The 17,435-nt window shown below is 39.2% G+C and overlaps 1 protein-coding gene across 1 annotated transcript in view; it reads left to right on the top strand.

Annotated features, from left to right (window-relative positions):
* Nucleotides 1–17,435, top strand: part of KIF1A (kinesin family member 1A) — a 200,416-nt gene that overhangs the window by 44,114 nt on the left and 138,867 nt on the right. Inside the window, 4 exon segments of the mRNA XM_053711551.1 lie at nucleotides 1,225–1,290; nucleotides 2,219–2,397; nucleotides 14,327–14,438; nucleotides 15,772–15,849. Of these exon segments, the coding sequence (XP_053567526.1) occupies nucleotides 1,225–1,290; nucleotides 2,219–2,397; nucleotides 14,327–14,438; nucleotides 15,772–15,849 (435 nt within the window).

Consider the following 17,435-nt stretch of genomic DNA (forward strand, 5'->3'; position numbering starts at 1 on the left):
ATTAGGGGTTACTAAGTGTAATGTAGGTGTCAGCGATGTCAGGGGCAGCAGATTAGGGGTTAATAAGTGTAGGTAGGTGGCGGCGACGTTGGGGGCGGCAGATTAGGGGGTTATAAGTGTAATGTAGGTGGCGTGATGTCGAGGTGGCAGATTAGGGGTGTTTAGACTCGGGGTTTATGTTAAAGTGTTAGGTGTAAACATAAATTTTCTTTCCCCATAGGAATCATAGGCTTTTTTTTAGCCGATATATATGGGGAAATCGTGCATGAGCAGGTAAAACCAGCTCAAAGCAGCGCTGGTATTGGAGTGCGGTATGGAGCTCAATTTTGCTCAATGCTCACTTATTGCCTGCTAACGCCGGGTTTTTGCAAACCTGTAATAGCAGCGCTATAGGGAGGTGAGCGGTGACAATAACTTGCAAGTTAGCACCGAGCTCATAACGCAAAACTCGTAATCTAGCCGTATATGTTTTTTTTAAAATTAGATGCTCTATCTGAATCATGAAATAAAAAAATTAGGTTTCCTGTCCCTTTAACTAGGATGCGCCTTGTGATTGACAGCTACATGCAAATGCCACTCATTATTGGCTCATCTGCTAATACCTATTCCAGAGCTGGAAAGTTAACCCTTTCATGGAAGTAAAACGCATAGAAAGGAAAGGAACACTAATGAAAACAGTTTAAAATTAGAGCATCTACTTTGTATTTTAGTATTATTTTATTGACTCTTTGAATTCATGTCCCTACATGTGATTTTCAGTAGTCATTTATTTTTCTCAGTTTTTGCACTGCATGAATAACAACCTGTGGTAAATACTTCAGAAAGTGCATGTTTATTCTTCATTGTGAGCTGCATAATAATGTCTGTAAAGATTTAATTAATTCACACACACTGCCAAACGTTGAAGACTGTTGATTAACCTATTCGTGCCATTTACTACACCCTTCTGCCTGTGTTGCACTGGTTAACCCCTTACAATCTGTAAATGAATAATTGACACCGTCTATCAATCATTCATGGTCTATTCTCTGCCTTTGAATTATTAATTACCCTGCACTGTCTGCAAAGTGTAAACTCCTGGGTGCTGGTGACTCAGTGATTAACCATTAAATACCAAGAACTGTTGCATTAACTCTATACTTGCCAGCCATGGTTGGTTAACTCTTTTGGTGCTTATAGATTAAATGTATCCCTGTACAATTAATTTATCTATCTGTTTTGCAGCTTTGTGAAGATCTTTTCTCTCGGATCAGCGACACAACCAATGACAACATGTCATACTCTGTGGAGGTATAGTTTGTGTGTCTGGGTATAAAACCTCTACCATAAAATATAAGATAATAATACCACAAACACAATTATCCCCTCTGCTGTGATAATGTGCAACTGTATGATAGCCGCTGACCCTAGCAGGCAAAAATGAATACTTCCTTATTGTACAAGCTTTATGTTGTGTCTGCACGGATATTACATATTCTCATTTCTCAATATTTACAAAACAGCAATGATTCCCCCCCCCCCCAAATAATAACCTATAATGTTACTCTGTTTATAAACAAGACGTACATATAACCTTCCATTGGCCCTTATTATATCTGATAGTTATACAGTTATACAGATTATTATTATGGTATATATATATATATATATATATATATATATATATATATATATATATATATATATTAGGTTTTATTCCCTATAATGAGATTGCTCACTCCAGTAATAGAAACCTTTAAAATATGTTTTATTCTCTAGGGACCATTTTGCTAAACAGCTTACAAAGAAGTTTGTGAGAATAATATAGGCTGTGGAGAGATTTCTCTCACTGGAGATAATGTTTTTACATTTTATCATCTACCTATACTTACAGGGAATCTGAAGATTAGCCCCTGCATGTGCTGCAGACACAGTAATGAGGGTTGCCCCCTCAGCCATGTTGTTCTGAATACTTATGAGTTACACATGCTGCAGGATGTGCAGTGAGGAATATGAATAGAGCTGTCCAATACACAATACATGTTCCTTCCTGCACACCCTGCAGCATGTGTAACGCATAAGTGTCCAGGAAAAGATGTCTGAGCTGGCAACCCTAACAATAATGCCGTTGTATCTTTATGTTCTAGCATACATACATATATTATCTTATAGGGCCTTATTTATGTATGTTTGGTGATTTTGTGAGGTCACATAAATGCTAGCTTTCTCTGGGCTTTAGGTCAGCTACATGGAAATATACTGTGAACGTGTTCGAGACCTGCTGAACCCTAAGAATAAGGGGAACCTGCGTGTGCGTGAACATCCTCTCCTGGGACCTTATGTGGAAGATCTGTCCAAGTTAGCGGTCACCTCTTTTAATGACATCCAGGATCTTATGGATTCAGGCAACAAAGCCAGGTACCCTGATCTGCAATGCACTGTAAACAGGGACAGTGTGTGCACTGCATGCTACATTGAGGGCTAGATTACGAGTGGAGCATTATTGTTTATGCGCAAGCTTTTTGGGGGTTTTGCATGAGTCGGAAATAGCACATGTTACAAGTTGAAAGTAAATGCATTCGCTCAAGTGCAATTTGGATTTACGCTTGTCGGGTTAGCGCAAGTTGAGAGCTCACGTAAAGGGTAGCGGAAGAAAAAAGTTGCATTAAACACAACATAAATACACTTAAAGGTACAGTTACACTCATATAAACACTATCTGCTAAAAATTATTTAAAACAAATATTTAAAAAACTTTTAAGGGCTCAAAGATATGGTATAAGGTGTTTGACAAAAAAGTGCCGCAAAGGGCTTTAACATTTATATATATATATATATATATATATACTGTATATGTGTGTGTGTGTGTACATGTGTATTTATGTGTTTTACTGTATATTTACTGTACATATTTTACATTCCAATATTCCTCACTTACAGGATAATGTAATTTGTGTTGTGAATACATATTTCTATATATATCTATATATACCTATACCTGTATATCTATTCCTATGGATATTGTATATACGTTAACACGGTTGGTGCGCGTTGTGTTTCTCTTGCGTGCAAACATTTTACTTTCAACTTGTAATACTCGTGCTACCTGACGGCACAAAAAGCTTCTGTCTAAGCGGGAGCGTTAAATATCGCTCCACTCATAATCTAGCCGTTAGTGGGGAAAATTAGAATCTGTTTCTACATTGAAGATTGTATCAGTTTTTCAATGGGAGATCAGCAGTTTAATTCTATCAGCTATGATCATGTATGTAGCAATATGTCCCATTACCTTTGTGTTTGTTAATGTGTGGTGCGTGGTTTAATGCTTCTTTAAAATAAATCTCTGTATTTGAGTTTTCAAAAAAGTTTTTGGTTTGTAAATGTTGTTTTGATATAACTCATCACTCAGCACAAAATACATGATCTAATCATGTTTTCTATCAGCCAGATTACGAGTTTTGCGTTAGGAGTAACTCGCTACTAACTTGCAAGTTATTTCCACCGCTCACCTTTAATAGCGCTGCTATTACAGGTTTGCAAAAACCCGACGTTAGCAGGCAATATGGCAGCGTTGAGCTCCATACGCACACAAATACCAACGCTGCTTTGAGCTGGTTTTACGTGCTCGTGCACGATTTCCCCATAGACATCAATGGGGAGAGCCGGCTAAAAATAAGCCTAACACCTGCAATAAAGGAGCATAAAGCTCCGTAACGCAGCCCCATTGATTCCTATGGGGAAAGAAAATTTATGTTTACACCTAACACCCTAACATAAACCCCGAGTCTAAGCACCCCTAATCTGCTGCCCCCGACATCGCCGACACCTACATTACACTTATTAACCCCTAATCTGTCGCCCCCGACATCGCCGACATCTACCTACACTTATTAACCCCTAATCTGCCACCCCCAACGTCGCCGCCACCTACATAAATTTATTAGCCCCTAATCTGCCGCCCCCAACGTCACCGCCGCCGCCACTATACTAAAGTTATTAACCCCTTAACCCTCTGGCCTCCCACATCACTAACACTAAATAAATATATTAACCCCTAAACCTAGGTCTAACCCTAACACCCCTAACTTTAATATAATTAAAATAAATCTAAATAAAAATTACTATCATTAACTAAGTAATTCCTATTTAAAACTAAATACATACTTACCTGTAAAATAAACCCTAAGCTAGCTACAATATAACTAATAGTTACATTGTAGCTATCTTAGGTTTTATTTTTATTTCACAGCTAAGTTTGTATTTATTTTAACTAGGTAGATTAGTTAGTAAATAGTTATAAACTATTTACTAACTACCTAGTTAAAATAAATACAATTTTACCTGTAAAATAAAACCTAACCTGTCTTACACTAGCACCTAACATTACACTACAATTAAATAAATTACATTAATTAAATACAATTAACTAAATAAAAAAAATAAACACTAAATTACACAAAATAAAAAATAATCAAATATTTAAACTAATTACATCTAATCTAATAGCCCTATCAAAATAACCCCCCCCCCCCCAAATAAAAAACCCTAACCTAAACTAAACTTCCAATGGCCCTTAAAAGGGCCTTTTGTGGGGCATTGCCCCAAAGAAATCAGCTCTTTTACCTGTAGAAAAAAAAATACAAACAACCCCCCAACAGTAAAACCCAGCACCCACACAACCAAACCCCCCAAATAACCCCTACGTAAATAAACCTAAGCTCCCCATTGCCCTGAAAAGGGCATTTGGATGGGCATTGCTTTTAAAAGGGCATTTAGCTCTTTTTCTCTGCCCAAACCCCTAATCTAAAAATAAAACCCACCCAATAAACCCTTAAAAAAACACTAACCCCCGAAGATCCATTTACAGTTTTTGAAGACTGGACATCCATCCTCATCAAGCCGGGAGAAGTCTTCATCAAAGCGGCAAGAAGTCCTCAACGAAGCCGGGAGAAGTCTTCAAGCGGCAAGAAGTCGTCCTCCAGGCGGGCAGAAGTCTTCATCCAGATTGTATCTTCTATCTTCATTCTTCTGACGCGGAGCGGCTCCATCTTCAAGACATCTGGCGCGGAGCATCCTCTTCATACGGTCCCAGCCGTACACTGAAGGATCCTTTAAATGACGTCATCCAAGATGGCGTCCCTTGAATTCCGATTAGCTGATAGAATTCTATCAGCCAATCGGAATTAAAGGTGAAAAAATCCAATTGGAACAGCCAATAGAATGCAAGCCCAATCAGCCAATAGGATTTTTTCACCTTTAATTCCAATTGGCTGATAGAATTCTATCAGCCAATCGGAATTCAAGGGACGCTATCTTGGATGACGTCATTTAAAGGAACCTTCAGTGTATGGCTGGGACCATATGAAGAGGATACTCCACGCCGGATGTCTTGAAGATGGAGCTGCTCCACGTCGGAAGGATGAAGATAGAAGATGCCGTCTGGATGAAGACTTCTGCCCGCCTGGAGGACGACTTCTTGCCGCTTGGATGAAGACTTCTCCCGGCTTCATTGAGGACTTCTGCCCGCTTAGATGAAGACTTCTCCTGGCTTGATGAGGATGGATGTCCGGTCTTCAAAAACTGTAAGTGGATCTTCGGGGGTTAGTGTTACGTTTTTCCAAGGGTTTATTGGGTGGGTTTTATTTTTAGATTAGAGGTTTGGGCAAAGAAAAAGAGCTAAATGCCCTTTTAAGGGCAATGCCCATCCAAATGCCCTTTTCAGGGCAATGGGGAGCTTAGGTTTATTTAGATAGGATTTTATTCGGGGGGGGGGTTGGTTGTGTGGGTGGTGGGTTTTACTGTTGGGAGGTTGTTTGTATTTTTTTTTACAGGTAAAAGAGCTGTTTTCTTTGGGGCAATGCCCCGCAAAGGCCCTTTTAAGGGCCATTGGCAGTTTAGTTTAGGCTAGGTTGTTTTTTTTTGGGGGGGGGGGCTTTTTTATTTTGATAGGGCTATTAGATTAGGTGTAATTAGTTTAAATATTTGATAATTTCTTTTTTATTTTGTGTAATTTAGTGTTTATTTTTTTTTGTAATTTAGTTAATTGTAGTTAATTAATGTAATTTATTTAATTGTAGTGTAATGTTAGGTGTTAGTGTAAGACAGGTTAGGTTTTATTTTACAGGTAAATTTGTATTTATTTTAGCTAGGTAGCTAGTAAATAGTTAATAACTATTTACTAACTAATCAACCTAGTTAAAATAAATACAAACTTAGCTGTGGAATAAAAATAAAACCTAAGATAGCTACAATGTAACTATTAGTTATATTGTAGCTAGCTTAGGGTTTATTTTACAGGTAAGTATGTATTTAGTTTTAAATAGGAATTATTTAGTTAATGATAGTAATTTTTATTTAGATTTATTTTAATTATATTAAAGTTATGGGTGTTGAGGTTAGGGTTAGACTTAGGTTTAGTGGTTAATATATTTATTTAGTGTTAGTGATGTGGGAGGCCAGAGGTTTAGGGGTTAATAACTTTAGTATAGTGGCGGCGGCGACATTTGGGGCGGCAGATTAGGGATTAATAATTGTAGGTAGGTGTCGGCGTTGTCGGGGAGGCATATAAGGGGTTATTAAGTGTAATGTAGGTGTCAGTGATGTCGGGGATGGCAGATTAGGGGTTAATAAGTGTAATGTAGGTGTCGTAGGTGTCGGGGGCAGCAGATTAGGGGTGTTTAGACTCGGGGTTTATGTTAGGGTGTTAGGTGTAAACATAAATTTTCTTTCCCCATAGGAATCAATGGGGCTGCGTTACGGAGCTTATGCTCCTTTATTGCAGGTGTTAGGCTTTTTTTAGCCAGCTCTCCCCATTGATGTCTATGGGGAAATCGTGCACGAGCACGTAAAACCAGCTCAAAGTAGCGCTGGTATTTGTGTGCGGTATGGAGCTCAACGCTGCCATATTGTCCGCTAACGCTGGGTCTTTGCAAACCTGTAATAGCAGCGCTATTAAAGGTGAGTGGTGGAAATAACTTGCAAGTTATTACCGAGCTGCTCATAACGCAAAACTCGTAATCTGCCTGAAGGTCAGTTAGCCAATCAGGAGAGGTAGTCGCACATAGCGACAATGGTTTGTAAGTGGACCATTGCCAAAATACTTAACCCATTTGTGGGGGGTTAAACGCATAGCTAGCATGGGTCAGTAATGTAAAAATGGCATGATCTAACGAATTACAGCAAGTGATTTTTTTTTTATTTTTTTTTTAAATTAAATGCTTTATTGAATGAACATATACATTATTACATCAATGATAAAGTACAACAACACAGTCACTTCATATGATGCAATTACATATAAAATCTGTTATAACACTTTTTTAACTAATAGGTTAATGGAAATTACAGTATGTTTGTTCATCGTTATAGTTCAGAATTTTTGCTTTATACCATCTATAAGCATATTCATCTGTAGCTGAAAAATTTAAAGTAAAAGCATTTATTCAAAGCTGAGCTTTTGAGATATGAGTATATAAGCTACTGTCCCATTGGACATTAAGCCAAAGAATATAAATTTGTCCACCCATATTTGTTACAGATAATCTCAGGGGAGGGAGAGAGAGGAAAAGGGGGGGGGAGGAACAGAAAGGGTGAGCAAGAAAAGGAGAAGGGAAAAAAAAAAAAGACCCACACATCTTGTACCAGATCAAAATCGAGAAAAAATCTATCAGGGCAAGTGATTTTTGCCTTTAAAGGGACATTAAACAGTATTAAATTGTAATATAACGTTTAATTATGTGTAGTAAAGAGAGGTTTGCAATATATTTTCATTAGTTCCACTTTTTCTGTAGTTTACAATTGTGGGCAGGGAAGGAACTACCATTGGTGCAGCGGCACCAGGGCCCAGGTGCTAGGGAGCCTATAGCAGCCAGTCTATATATATATAAGTGTGCTAATGTGTACAATCCTAATGCAGGGGAGACTTTTATTAGTGCAGCTTGCAGGTCCATCTTTGGAGGACAAAAAAAACATTTTTGTACTATGGCCCTTTGTTGAGTAGGTCCGATACTGATTGTGGACTTTCCAATTTCACTGAACTGTGCGGCTAGCACTGCTGACCCTTTAAAACAGGTAGCTAAAATCGGGAGAAATTAATTGTTATTAAAGCAAGACAAAGCTATAATATCATATAGACAGGGTCATACAACCTAATGAATCATTTAGGTCCATGAGTAATCTATAGATAATAAGCAACATTAAAGGGACATTAAACCCACAAAATTTCTTTCATGATTCAGATAGAGAATGCAATTTTAAACAACATTCCAATTTACTTGTATTATCTAATTTGCTTCATTATTTAGATATCCTTTGTTGAAGAAATAGAAATGTACAAAGGTGAGCCAATCACACGAGGCATCTATGTGCAGCCACCAATCAGCAGCCCCTGAGCCTATCTAGATTTGCTTTTCAGCAAAGGATATCAAGAGAATGAAGCAAATTAGATAATAGAAGTAAATTAGAAAGTTATTTAAAATTGCTTGTGCTATCTGAATCATGAAATAAAAAATTTGGGTTTAATGTCCCTTTAACCTTCTGACAAATTTATGACCACCTAGAAACTAAACAGAATAAAGATATTTAACCATGATTACTGGCATATCAGTCTCTTAATTGTCTAATGTATTCCTCCCAGATAAATACCACAGAATTATAACCATCTAGTTTGTTATGAGGCAAATAATGATAGTGTTCTAGAGAATGAGTAGTGGATGCCTGAATCCTCCACTCCTTGATAGGCAGCAGTCTTGTTTGGTACCAATATCATGGAATATGTTGCTTAACACTGTTAAAGGGACAGTACAGTCAAAATTAAACTTTAATGATTCACATAGAGTATGTGATTTTCTTCTTAAAAGGGAAGAGTCCACAGCTGCATTCATTACTTTTGGGAATTCAGAACCTGGCCACCAGGAGGAGGCAAAGACAGCCAAGCCAAAGGCTTAAATACCTCCCCCACTTCCCTCATCCCCCAGTCATTCTTTGCTTTTCGTCACAGGAGGTTGGCAGAGAAGTGTCAGAAGTTCGAGATAGTCTCTTATGGAGGGTAGTACTCTTCACAATGGGACTGGAGTTTTAAGTAATCCTGTCAGCCTCTCAGTGAGAGCATGGATGAAAGTTAGAGTCCGGAGATGCAGGGAGAGTTTTCCTGCGAACCCATCCCGACTCATATTTAACAGCTCCTTGGTAATCAGCGTTGACAAGTTTCTTCTCTCAAGTCCATGTCAGAAGCGAGGCTACTATCTGTCACACTTGAAGGACCCTGTTCCTGTTCCACGGGCGTAGATTCCGGTAAGATCGTTTTATTTTATTTCAATATGGGAATGTATTGTTGACGAAACAAGGTAGGGTCCAAGGATCTCCTGAGGGGGGGGGGGGGGGGTTATTGAACAGGGGGGACAATAATCATGTTTGTTATATGGTTCTATCTGCAATGTGTAGCTATACTTAGGCTCACAGCCTTTACCGAACATATGTCGTCTTTTAATGACGCAATCTCTCAAGATTGTGTGCCCTTTTTGTGCCTGGAATGGTGCACCTCGTGACGGGTGCGGTTACGTTGTTTTTCACTTCCATATGCTGACTCTGTGCGACAGAGAGAGTCTATCTTGTGGGTTGTCTGGTTCACAGGAGGTGGTGAGTGCCCCAGCCATTGGGGGTGTCAAGGGGTGCCAGTTAGTTTTTGTAATCTCAAGTTTATGGAGGATTCTTATATGCGAGACACGGATGCCTCCGATACGGAGGCTGTGTCTTGTGATGAATATGAAATGGCCCAGGTAATCAATGCCCATCAGTTATTTTCTGATTGCCATTCTAGAGTACTCTCTTCTCCTGAATCTGGGAGCTTAGAGTGTGTTGAGCCATCCGGCTCCGAGGTTTCCATGACCCGTGAGACGCGTGCCCAAGACCCTTTCCCAGCTACACATTCAGGTGTCCCTAGGGCCTTTACTCCTTCTCCGGAGAGTGGCTTGTTTCCGCCGGAGGTTATGGCACGATTCCGCATGGCCATTTCTATGGCACTGCCTCATTTATATCTCCCAAGTGAAGTATTTCTACGATACTGTCCATGTTCTGTTAACCAAGGCCTGTCAAGTGTGGGATCGCCCGATTCAGTTTCGGCCTTCTGGGGAAATGTTGGCTTCAGGGACCCCAATCTCGGGGCCAGGTTCTTCAGTAGATCCGGCGAGGGATGATTTTGCCTTCCGTTATAGGCTGGCTCATCTTCGTGTTCTTTTAAGACATGTTTTGGCAAGGTTGGAGGTTCCTAGTTCTAGTGGGCCGAGGGATCCGAGGCCTTAGAATGGAGGGCAAAATGGATATGACGTTTGGGGATCAATCTCCTTAACGTCTCTGTTTTTTAATTCTTCTATTTATGTTTTCGTTTTGGGTGAATGGGGCTTCTAATCGGCTGGTCCTGTTGTCATTTTCATTCACCTTAGGTGTTCACCCGTTGGATGCTGCCTTTCTTTATTTTTTGATCCGGATGGATGTGTTTAATTTGTTTTCCTTAAGCACATGTCTGTTAAATTTTCGTTAAGAACGTTTTTCTTTGGAACCGATACTTGCGACTAGTGGTCGCGTGGGCACTCCCTTGGTAGTTGCGCACTTGTTGATTATTAGAATTATGTTTTCTAGTTCATTTATTGATCCTTCAGGACAAATTTTTGTTGGACCTTGAGCAGTTTGGGAGTGTCCTTATACCAGGCTGGTACTGGTAGGACGCTTTTTCAACTCTTACCAGGGTTTATGTCACCTTTGTGGTGCTGATTGAATCCTGTTGGATTCTGAATGTCACTTGGCCTATTCTATGGACTCTGGGATTGGATCCTACCGAAGTATGAGGCCTGTTGTTTATATGCAACCCCTCCGGACGGAGGGTTGTGAGTGCCAATCTAAGGTTGGTTGGTTCGGGTTACTCACCTGGGTTGCGGATCTGTTTTTTTGCAGATGGAATCATGGTTCTTCAGGTCCCTGGAAACTCAGAACCGTTATTTCCATTCCTTGGAAGTTGGGAGATGTGTGTGACCTTTGTGGTCTGGTGTGCCGAGTGATTTCTGATTTGAGTTTCACTCGAAGTTCTTCCGGACGCTGATTCTTTAGCCTATTACGCATTTTTTCTTGCGGTGGCGGAGTCTCCTTCCTTCCCGCCTGGGGTGGATCATCTGGTCTGGATGCGCGGGCATGTTTTTCTTTCTCTGTTCCAAGTTGTGTTACGCTAAGAGGTGGTGTGCAGGGATTCCCTGCCTTCTGTGGGGGGCTACGGCTCCAGCGTTTGTCCGCTTAAAGCAGTTTCTTTGGAAGATAGATTCTTCTAGTATCTCTGACTGTTGTCTATTCCATTTTATACCCTTAGTCTGACTACGGTCTTCGACGTTTGGGTGTCTTGCATCCTCGTTGCAACTCTAGCCTTGGGGCTTGTCAGTGAAGAGTCAAGGTCGTGTACGAATGGCCGCCCTTCTGGGGTCAGGTAGTTGTCCATTTATACGCGATGCTCTGTTAGGGGCTTTGTGGGCGGTGCCTTTACGTTAACTCTCTGGGATGTCAAGCAAAGCCCTGGGTTATCATTCGCCTTCGTGTGGTGATGCTACCCTGCCTGTGTGTATATCATGTGTTGCCGCTTGCCTACGAGATCTCTTTACAATCCATTTGCACTGGGTGCTGAATCTTAGACTGTTCAGGAGTTCTTTGTGACCCTTGGGTTTGAGGCTATTGCGAGATCGCCAAGTCTACGGACTTTAGAGGTGCGCTCCTCCTTGTAGGAGGCAGTTTAGGGTTCCTCTGGAAGTAGGATCTTTTGATCGACCTATTGTTGAGGACCCTAGCCTTGGTCCATGTCTCTCCTTAGATGGGTGTGGAGATTCGGTTTCACACAAGATGTTTGTGGTCCCACGGGCCCCTCTTGTAGGGGCTTGGGCTCTGTGAGGGATGCCTATCTGACTGTGGCTTAGGCTTTAGGTCCTTCTGACGGGTCCCTACTAGTCTTCTGGTGCATTTAAGATGTTCCTGTAGATTCCAGGTGTCTTTCAACTGGGTTGGCAATATGGTCGAGGGGTCTCGCCTCTATGGTAGGGTGTTTTCCCGAGTGGTGATTGGGTTCTCCGGGTTCGGAGTTACCTCAGTATCTGTCGGGTCCTGTGGGTCCTTGGTTCTTCTTTGCAGGGTTTTTTTTCCCTTCTTGCATTTCAGGATCCTGGAAGGGGAGCTGCGATGTAGTGTCTGGTTACTGCAGCTGGGAAGGCTGAGGGTTTGCTCCCTTTTGGGGCTTCTGCTACGTGTTGGATCTGATATAGGGATGCTGAGGGTTTGAGGGCCTTCTTCCCTTGGGAAGTGTTCCTTTTTTGCTGAGGACAGCGCGTAGGGGGTCTCGTACCCGAGCACAATGTCTATCCTGACTCACGGTAGCATACCGTTTGTAGCATCGGTCTAACCGGGGACTTTGTTCCTCGTTGATCCTTCCTTTCTCTTCCAGAAGTCTGGGACTCTTGTCTTTGGGAAGGGGCACTCTTTGAAGTTGTTATTCGGAGGGCTGTAAGCCCTTGGAAGGTTTGCAGTTGGAACCATCTAGAGATATTTGCACTGTGATGGTGTAACCAGCTGCAGCTAATTGCTCTTGTCTGGATGCTAACAAGTTTTGAAGCACCTTTAGGTGGTTTGGGTTAGCAATGGTGAGTCAGCTTTCCTTCTGGAAACTGGTCATTGAGAGTTCCTGTTCTGGCAGTTTGCGGTTCTTTTGGTGAACTCTTTCTAGCTGTTGGGATAGTTATCCTGTTTCTGCTGTCTCTTCCTGTCTAGCCTGCAGGTCTAGACATGTTATGGGGCAACAGGAGACTCATGATTTTTCCTGGTGTACCTTAGGGTAGGGTACAGGATCAGGGATATAAGGGTTTTCCTCAAGTCCTTTTGGGACATGTTTCCCTGTGTATGGATCTTTTTTCTCCAGTCCTTATGTTCCTAGGGTCTCTTGCTATTGTAAGACAACCATGGGTTGCTACATAGGTGTTGAGTGGGAAAGGTTCCTTTGGATCTTTTCTGGACTCTGTTTTCCCTTTTGGGGAACAGATGCGGTCCTTGTCTCTGGCCGGGTACCTTCTTGCGAGTCGTGTCCTGTGGGGCGGACGTCTTGGAAGTCGTTTGGGCTTGACGGACTCTAGGTCTGAGTGGTTTTTAGTTCGGCTTTGCAGGCGATGTAACTAATGTGCAGTTATCTGGGCTCGGGTTTTCTCCCGTGTTGTTTGTACTTAAATTTTAGGGTGTTGAGTAAGTCAGGCTGTGGTGCCCTTCGAAAGGGGTCGCCTTTTGTACACACCCGTTGTTTGCATTCAGTGTTCTCTAGCTTGGGTATTGTTTTCCCAAAAGTAATGAATGCAGCTGTGGACTCTTCCCTTTTAAGAAGAAAAACATAAATTATGCTGACCTGATAATTTAATTTTCTTCTGAAGGGAAGAGTCCACAGCTCTCGCCCGTGTTTTTTTTTCTATGAGGCTGCTGTATTTTTTGTTCTTCTGGAACTTTTTTTTTACCCTGATATTTCTCCTACTGTTCCTTGTTCTCTCAGCAGAATGACTGGGGGATGAGGGAAGTGGGGGAGGTATTTAAGCCTTTGGCTGGGGTGTCTTTGCCTCCTCCTGGTGGCCAGGTTCTGAATTCCCAAAAGTAATGAATGCAGCTGTGAACTCTTCCCTTCAGAAGAAAATGAAATTATCAGGTAAAAATAATTTACGTTTTTAAACAACTTTCCAATTTAATTATGTTATCAAATTTGTTTTGTTCTCTTGATACCCTTTGTTAAAAGGTAAAGCTAGGTAGGCTGATAGAAGCTCGGGAGTGTGCATGTGTCTATAGCAATATATGGCAGGAGTGTTTGCATCTATCCATAACATTGCTATAAACAATGTTGCAAACACTACTGCCAGATGGCTAGATACACGTGCACGCTCCTGATCTTACCTAGGATTACTCTTTAATAAAGTATACCAAGAGAAATTAGTAAATTTGATTAAAGAACTAAATTGTAAAGTTGTTTAAATTGTCATGCTCTCTATCCAATCCATTTAAGTTTAATTTTGACTTTACTGTCCCTTTAAGTAATATTTTAAAAAGTGCAGATAAGATTTTACATTTTACGCCTGCTTGTTTATACAATATGAAAACAAGGGCATCTTTTGGAACAGTGCAAGTACCAATTCCATTTCTTTTATGACCCTTGACCAAACGTCTGATAACAGCAGACAAAACCCACATATATGAGCCATGATACTAATATTAGAGCACCCAATCCAACAGATAGATGTATTAGTGGGAATATTTTCTATGTGTTTGATAACTGTGCTTGTTTCATGTACTGTAGGACAGTAGCTGCTACAAATATGAATGAAACAAGCAGTCGCTCTCATGCAGTATTCAACATCATCTTCACACAGCGGAGGAACGACTCTGATAATGAGACAAGCACGGAAAAGGTGAGGAAAGCAAAACTATCTGTGATGGGGGAGGGATGTCCATGGTTCACATGGGGATAGTGAATGTAGTGAGGTCACAGATACTCTACTCTTGTATTGTGTAATAGAAGGACAGCTCCTCGGTAGGGATGGGCGAATGTGCTGAAAATGTAATTCGTTTGGTGGAATAAATAGTCTTGTGGACATTGGTTTTGAACAATCGAATGTTGATAAGAATGAAAATCCATTAAATTAGTTTTTGAATGTTCATAATGACATTGAATATCTACATTCAAAATTTCTAATGTGACATTCGATTTAACAAATACTATTAAGAAGTTCAATAGTTCATGTGGTACGGAATTTAGTAAATTGATACATAATAGATGCAAATATATCACTGAATATTTCTATTTTGAATATTGCATAATTTGAATATTACATATAAAGAGAGCATTAGAAATACTATAACAAATATATTGAATTGAATTTTTCAAATTCGAATATTGTATAATTCAAATTGAATTATTAAAAAAAATTGAATTGAATATTACATTTAAAGAAAGCATTCAAAATATTATTACATTAAACAAATTTTAGAATGTTGAACAAATATTCTAAATTCAAAACGAATGAACAAATGTGCTAAAATTCGTTTTGTTGTTTTGAATGTTGCAAAACGGTCACCCATCCCTACTCCTAGGCATTAGTGGTTGATAGTTCCATGGTATTATCTCTATAGCACCAGTGTTTATTTTATATTTCTTTTACTTCTTTCTGTTCTTTCTGTTGACTTATGTATTTTTTTAGCTTTAATGTTAATTATGTCTTGGTGATCTACGAAACACACTCTTCTATGATGTTTATGAGGAAAACAATTGTATATTGTAACTATTTTTCTTTCTTGTCTCTTAATAAAAAGAAGTTAAATATATAATAATAATTTAAGTGTTAGGATTTTTGAAAATCAACTCATTTTAAAAATATAAAACATTAACTCCCTTTGTAAGTGTGAAGAATACACAGCTAGATGTGGTTAGTGTTGAGCTTTGCTTATGCATAGTTAAATGGACATTAAACACTTTATATCTGAATTACTAACACTGCTATTTTCCACACTGCCATTGTTTGCTGAATCTCATAGCTTATTTTTTACTGTCCTATTTGGCCTTAGCAAAAAAGTTAAGATACGAGAAACCTAGGTTACAACATGGTGGCACCTTTTACTTTATGGAAACAGAAACCTTCTTCAATATTTAAACTACAAATATAATTGTAAAAATATATCTGCATATAGCTAGCCTGGGTCTACAAAAATGATGATATTAACCATTTATTACTCTGTTTCATACAGGTCAGTAAGATCAGCCTTGTGGATCTTGCTGGAAGTGAAAGAGCTGACTCCACTGGAGCAAAGGGTACAAGGCTAAAGGTAAATTAACGTTTCTTTATTATACGTGTTTCTTTATGGCATGCGCTGTGCCTGATAAAACTAAGGTAATGTGCAAGATGGAAAGACCCAACTCCGCTAGAAGTAAGCTTTTTGCATGAATTGGGTAGCGCTCATATTACAAGTTGAAAGTAAACCGTTTTCATTCGCACGCTAACCCAATGCGCACAAAAAGCTGGTTAAGATATCACGTAAGGGTTAATGTGTGCCCCCATAGAAATCAATGGAGCAAAAAAAGTGGAAAAAACCTTACTCGTGCCCATACCTGATCTCATATTCTCAAGTGCGTTAACCCGACATGAAAATCAGAATATTTCGCATTCTATTGTTCTTCACATAGAAGAATATCTTCTATTTATTCATAAATACATAATTCTATATATATCTGATGGTATTTTCGTACAATATATATTTATACCTGTATATATACAGGATTATATATAGGTATAGATATATACAGATATATAGGAATATCTATTTAGAAATACATATAACATATTCTGCTATGTGCAGAACATTGGAATGTGAAATATTTACACTAAATACACACTATTACACTTACAAATGAATATTGCATAAATATGCTTTTACATATTTTCATCTTCTTGACTGTAAAATGCTCCTATGCACTTATATACAGTATATATCTATATATATATATATATATATATATATATATATACATATGTATATATGTCTGTAAATACATATATGCAAATATAAATGCATAAATACATATGTACACACATATAAACACATAGAGCGTTTCACATACGCTTTATCAGACCCCTCTGAGGAAGCGTATGTGAAAGGCGACCGCGTCAGGGAATTCTTTGTATTTTTATTGCCCTCCAGTTGTTGTTAAATAATACTAGATGTTAATTAGTTAATACTAGATGTTAATTAGTTAATACTAGATGTTAAGAATTATTGGAATATAATTTCCTCACGCCGTGCTGTACTTAAATGGCAGAAAGGCTTGTATCTCCTTGTTTAGCCAGTAAAACTTTTCTAATAAGTGAACTTAAAGGGACAGTAAAGTCAAAATTAAACTTTAATGATTCAGCACACAGTTTTAGATATTTTCCAATTTACTTAGTTTATCAAATTTGCTTTGTTTTCTTTTGGTGTCCTTTGTTGAAGACTAAACTTAGGTAGGCTGATAGGCGCTTAGGAATGTGCACCTGTCTGTAGCAGTCTATGGTAGTAGTGTTTGTAACTATGTATAACATTGTTATTAACAATGTTGCAAACACTAGTGCCAAATGGCTTGACACGTACACGCTCCTGAGCTCACCTAGGATTACTCTTTAACAAAGGATACCAAGATAACTAAGCAAAATTGATTATAGAAGTACATTGGAAAGTTGTTTAAAATGCCATGCTCTGTTCAATTAATTTAAGAGACAAATTACTGTCCCTTTAAAGAGACAAATAACCTTACAAAGTATCGGTGTAAGTCAGAACTGCATCAGTTTTAAAAATCTTACATTTAATTACTACTGTCTATTAAGCACATTGAAGAATATTTACAATGTCACTGTCCTTTTAAGCTGTAATTGCAAAGT

Source organism: Bombina bombina, chromosome 4, assembly GCF_027579735.1.
Source record: "Bombina bombina isolate aBomBom1 chromosome 4, aBomBom1.pri, whole genome shotgun sequence".
NCBI lineage: Eukaryota > Metazoa > Chordata > Amphibia > Anura > Bombinatoridae > Bombina > Bombina bombina.